The 5,667-nt window shown below is 54.7% G+C and overlaps 1 protein-coding gene across 1 annotated transcript; it reads left to right on the forward strand.

Annotated features, from left to right (window-relative positions):
- The first annotated feature begins 332 nt into the window (after positions 1–332).
- EN2 (engrailed homeobox 2) lies at positions 333–3,781 on the forward strand. The gene is made up of 2 exons (XM_061348287.1): positions 333–1,578; positions 3,429–3,781. Exons 1-2 carry the CDS (start codon positions 1,044–1,046, stop codon positions 3,743–3,745), a joined length of 852 nt encoding a protein of 283 aa, XP_061204271.1. The 5' UTR covers positions 333–1,043; the 3' UTR covers positions 3,746–3,781.
- Positions 3,782–5,667: the final 1,886 nt, after the last annotated feature.

Below are 5,667 nucleotides of genomic sequence, written 5' to 3' on the forward strand. Positions count from 1 at the left end.
CCCCTCTCCGCTGCCCCCCGCGCATCCCCGCGGCGGCCGGGCCCGGCTCGGGGAGGGGGGAGGGGCGTGTGCGCTGTCACTTACCGGAGCCCCGCGCACCACGTGTGCGCATGCCCGCTTTATCATTGGCCCGAGGCACGTGTCGAAGTGCCCGGGCCGGCGACGTCACCGGCGGGGGCCCCGTTAAAACCTAAAGGACAACAATCCGGACTGGAAGTGTCCGGGCGCGGCGGCGGCTGCGGCGGCTGCGGCGGCGCGGAGCAGGGCGGGCGGGCGGGCGGCAGGGCGGGACGCCCCCCACCCGCGGCGGCCCCCGCATGTGCGGGCGCGGGGCGGCGCGGGGCGGCGCGGGGCGAGGCGCTGCCGGCCGGAGCCCCGCGGGGCGCCGCTCACCGCCCTGCCCTCCGCGGGACACCACCGGCTGCTGAAAGCCCGCCTCCAGCCCGCCCCGGCACCGGACCTCGGCTTCTTTTTATCGCTTTAGCACCCCCCGTCCATCGCACCCCCGGTCACTATTATTATTATTATTAATAATAATATTTTCCTCCTCGGATGAGGCGCGGCGGCGGCGGCGGTGGCCGGGGGAGAAGGCGGCAGCGCGCCGCGGGACCGAGCGGCTGAGCGGCGGCAGGAGGCGGCGAGCGGCGGGCGGGAGGACCGGAGCCCGTGTGTTTTTATTTTTGGCCAAGTTGGAACTGGTGGAGGCTCGGCTGCTGGCTTGGGGGTCTCCTGGGTTCGCTTCACTCCGATTGTTGTGGGTGTTTTTTTCTTTTTTATTGCTATTCAAATTTTAATTTTTTTTTAATTTTTTTTTTTTTTTCAAACTCTGGATTTTGAATGCCGGGCGCGGCCAGGAGAAGCGAAAGCAAATAGACACCTGTGCGTGTGTGTACATATATATATACATATATATATTAAAACAAACAAAACAAAGATTAAAATAAAGAACAACCGACTGCAGCAGCACCAACAAAACGCTCCAGGCAGCCCCCCGACCGGCGGCAGGGCGGGCGGCGGAGCCGTCGGCGGGGCCGGCCAGCAGCATGGAGGAGGGCGGCCGGAGCCCCCGGGAGGAGGCGGCCGAGCCGCAGGAGTCCGGCGGCGACGCGGAGCCCGGCGGCGGCGGGCGGCGAGGGCTGCTGCTCCCCCCCGGCGACCCTCCGCACCCGCACCCGCACCGCATCACCAACTTCTTCATCGACAACATCCTGCGGCCCGAGTTCGGGCGGAGGAAAGAAGCGGGCGGCCCGGGCGGAGAGCCCCGCCGGCCCGGCGCGGAAAGCCGCCGCAGCCCCGCCGCGGCGCCGGCCCCCGGGGCTCCGCTCCCCGGCGGCGGGGCGGGCTCGCCGGGCCGGGGGGAGGGCGGCCCCGCCGGGCTGGCCCTGCACGGCGCCGCCAAGAAGGGGGGGGACCCCGCGGCGCTGGAGGCGGCCCTGAAAGCGCGGGGGCTGAGCGGCGGCGACCTGTCGGTGAGCTCGGACTCGGACAGCTCCCAGGCCAGCTCCAACGCCGGGAACCAGCCCATGCTCTGGCCCGCCTGGGTGTACTGCACGCGGTACTCGGACCGGCCCTCCTCAGGTAAGCGCTCCCTGCCCGCCTGCCGATCAGCTCCCGGTTGCCGGCTCCCTGTTGTCGGCTTCCCTCCCCGGGCTCCGGCTGCCTCCGAGCAACCGCAGGGCCGGGAGGGCAGCAGGAACAAACCCCGCTCCCCCTTTCCCGCTCCTTCTATCGTCCTCCTTTTTCTTTTTTCCCTCTCTCTTTTTATGTTGGGGAGTGGTGTGTGCTTAAAAGGGCCCTCAAAAGAGGGGAGATAAAGAAGGGGTGCCTGGGGATGAGCGGAGTAGGGGGGAAGAGTGGGAACGGAGTATCGCTGCCCTCCCTCTTTCCCTCCCCGCCGCCGCGGAGGAGCTGGGGCCGCCGAGCTCGGGGCATTTCCCACCAACTGCCGGGGTTTATCAAAGAGGGAAGGGGGAAAAAAAGCCACAAACCACTGGGTTTGGGCTCCCAGCTCAGCCTCCCGGCGAGCTGCCGCTCAGGAAAATACCCCCGCGCTGTGTTCTGGGGAGGGAGCGTGGATTTCCACAGGCCTCGCTTTGATCTATTTGTATTTTTGTGTTAGCCAAAAGCAACCCGCGATGGTTTATTTCTCCGAAGGAGGCCTCGGAGCGGCCGCCGTTTCGTTTCTTTCTTTTAATTTCCCTCCATGTGCTGTAGATCAGCTCTGTAGGGGCCGGGGGACATTTCCAAGAGCCGGGTAACTTCTTCGGCAGGATCCGTCTCTTGGCAAAGGGTTTGGGCAGAACCTCCTGAAATCATCGATAAAACACTGGGGGAGGAAACAATTAAAAACAAAAAGCCAGGGGGTAAAATGTCCTGCTGCCGGAGCAGCGCTGGCCCCGGCAGACTGCTAAAACCCTGCTTAAAAAGAAGTAGAAACCATTGGGAAAGGCATGGGAAGAGCTGCTCCCAGGGATAGGAAAAAAAATAAATAAATACGAGGTTTTCCCTTACAAAAGCAGCGATCTGGGATTTTCACCCGGAGAGCCGGGCAGCCGGAGGAGGGATTTTAAAACGAGTTGAAAATTAGTTCGTAAAATCTGAAACCAAACTCTTCCTCAGAGGTAATATTCAGGGTTGAACTGGAATTTACTCCATTGTTCTCCAGTGCTCTCCTTTGTTAATATTTAATTAACATACATCCTCACAATGGCTCGGCCCGGGCAGAAAAGGCTCCTTGTGCTGCCGAGAATAATATTCCCGAGAATAATCCCGGCGATTCGGATCGGGCCGTGCAGCGCCATATGGGCACTGCAGCAAAGCGGCGGGTTTCTCCTCGCAATGTAAACAGGCGGCTGATTTCCATTATTTTTTATTTAATCGCCACTCATTAAATAAATAAAAAGAAAGCAAGATAAAAATAAAGAGGTTTCCTTAAAAAAAATGTTTCCTTAAAAAAAGGGAAGGAAAGGGTTTACTAAAATAATAAAAAAATAAAAAAAAGAGGATTCCTTAAAATATATATAAGTATATATATAAATAATCTGCTCAGAGAGTAAAATATGGCTCCGTGACGCTGTCTCCGCTGCAGGCTCCACTTGCCGGGCACCCCGGTATGAAAGAAAGGCGTGTAGATGTTTTTGGGGTGCAGAGGGAGCGGCCGCGACCGGCTGGGGTTACCATGGGCTGAGGCTCCATTCCCGCCGCCTCCCGAGCATCCCCCGGCAGCAAGGGCACAAAGCAGGATTTGTTTTTATGGGGGGGGGAGGGGGGATGTCGGTGGGGTCTAATTCTTTCTTAGGGGCTGTGGGGGGGGGGTGTCGGAGAGCGGAGTGAACCCCCCCGCCCATCCCCGCGGGATGGTGCGTGGCGTGGGGCCGCCCGCAGCGGAGCGTGGCGGTGTCGGTGCTTCTTGTCTTTCCCGGTCGTAGGTCCCCGGTCCCGCAAACCAAAGAAGAAGAACCCCAACAAGGAGGACAAGCGGCCGCGCACCGCCTTCACCGCCGAGCAGCTGCAGAGACTCAAGGCCGAGTTCCAGACGAATCGGTACCTGACAGAGCAACGGCGGCAAAGCCTGGCCCAAGAGCTCGGGCTTAACGAGTCCCAGATTAAAATCTGGTTCCAGAACAAACGAGCCAAGATCAAGAAGGCGACGGGCAGCAAGAACTCCCTGGCAGTGCACCTCATGGCCCAGGGGCTCTACAACCACTCCACCACGGCGAAAGACGGCAAGTCGGACAGTGAATAGCCAAGGGGAAAGGGGGATGGGGGGGCGAGGGAGGGAAGAGGGAGGCCGGGGAGGGGGGGGGGGGGGGGCGTTTGCAGTCAAAGTTTATACAATGCAATAATTTAATTAAAAAACAAAAAATAAAAAGAAGCGTAAGGGCCAGTGTATAAAGATTATACCAGCATTAATAGTGAAAATATTGTGTATTAGATATAATTCTGCAATATTGTATGTATATATAATTTACAGGTAAGGTGGTGTAAAAATCCAAGATATCTGATTATAAAATATTTTTTTTTATTATTTTCTTTTTCCTTTTTTTTTTTTTGTTGGTTTTGGTTTCGGGGATTTGGACTGGTTGGTGGTTTGTTTTGCTTTGGTTTCATTGGTTTTGGTTTTTTCTTGCTTGTATGGAGATTTTAGACGCTACCTTTATGATTATTTTTTTTTAATGCTTAAGTTACATTTTTATAGACTTAAGCACAGTTTTAATGGACATTGGACGCTGTTTTTTGAAATTCAAAAAAATTAAAAACAACTTTTGCTGAAGTCCAAAGATTTTTATTGCTGCATTTCACACGACTGTGAACCGAATAAATAGTTCTCCTATTTGTTCTATGAGTTCTACCCTTTTTTTTATCACCCTTCCCCTTTTCTTTTTTTTTCTTTTTTCTTTTTTCTTTTTTCCTTTTTTTTTTAATTATTTTTGGGATGTGTGCGTCTAGGGCTGGCTTTGGGAATAGACGTGCGGAATTTAATTTAAAAAGAAGAAAATTATATATCAGTAACGATAGGGAAAGAAATCTCAAAGCACCGTCTTGAAACCTGCCCGGGGTCCTTCCCTGAGCCCCTACTCCTTCCTCCACCCCAGCGAGACCCACGGGCGGGTGTGGATGCGGGATGCAGGGATGAGGTTAGTATCCCTTACTTACGCCCTTACTTCCAGGGAAACTTTGGGAAAGGGAAAACTTTAGAACCCACATCTCCTAAAAGCTTGAGCCGCTCCAGAATGCAGCTCTAACCCGTGGCCGCCCCCCACGGAGGGGAATCGGGATCAGGATGGGACCCGGCTCCCGACCCCTTTTCCCCTCCGCGGGGGAGGGCCACGGGTTGAGACCCGGTTCCTCTCCGTTATCACCTTCCCGAAGTGTTTAGGAACATTTTGCCCTGCTCCCAAACTATAGTCACATTTTTCCTTTCCCCTTCCCTCTCTCGTTATTCCCATCCCACGGCGCGGTCCCTGCCAGCGCGACGCTTCGTTCCGCCGTGGAGGCGGGTGTTTCTCTCCACGCCCCCCTCCTCACCAGACACCTCCTCGCAGTCGGTGTTTTTAGGGGGGCTTCTATACTCTGTGCTGCGTTTAACCCGTTGTTTCTCCCGGAGCGGGGTGTCCCCGTCCCCACGGCCCGAGGGGGGTGGGAGGAAGTTGTGTCCTGCGTGGGTATGAATGTGCGTGGGTGCTGGTTTTGGGGGGGAGGAAACTTCTCGCTTTGCCTTAAAACCTCTTTATTTTGCAGCTGTAATAGACACACATTGTACATAGTAGTATGCACTTAAAAAATGAGGAAATAATCCAACTATAAAATAAAGCCTGTAATTTTAAATTCTGAGAATAACCCTCAGCTGCTTGGGAGCCAGGATTAGATGACATTGCCTTTTAGCAAGGAAGCAAAGAGGATTTCCCCCCCCACCTTCTTCTCTCCAGTTTATAAACCATGTGCATTTTACAACTGCAGTATCAAATATTTATAATGGGATGAAATATGAATGTTTCTATTTACAACTGTGCTCTCAACGTTGTGAACATTCTCGCTGCATTTTCTGTGTTTCGATTCTCGAGGACTACATTAAATAATTAATAAAAACCAACCACAAAACAAACTCAAACCCCCAAATAACCCACTTTATTACAAAATAGAGACCGTGTTACTCAGACGTCGCGA

The sequence above is a fragment of the Neopsephotus bourkii genome, unplaced genomic scaffold (assembly GCF_033783945.1).
Source record: "Neopsephotus bourkii isolate Nb327-2 ecotype Australia unplaced genomic scaffold, CSIRO-AGI_Nbou_v1 NB_53, whole genome shotgun sequence".
Classification (NCBI taxonomy): Eukaryota; Metazoa; Chordata; class Aves; order Psittaciformes; family Psittacidae; genus Neopsephotus; species Neopsephotus bourkii.

What these genes read in the sequence shown, in the direction of transcription:
- EN2 (XM_061348287.1), top strand. Translation starts at nt 1,044, where the DNA reads ATGGAGGAGGGCGGCCGGAGCCCCCGGGAGGAGGCGGCCGAGCCGCAG. An exon ending in CTCGGACCGGCCCTCCTCAG is followed by an intron (nt 1,579 to 3,428) that starts GTAAGCGCTCCC and finishes TCCCGGTCGTAG; the next exon opens with GTCCCCGGTCCCGCAAACCA.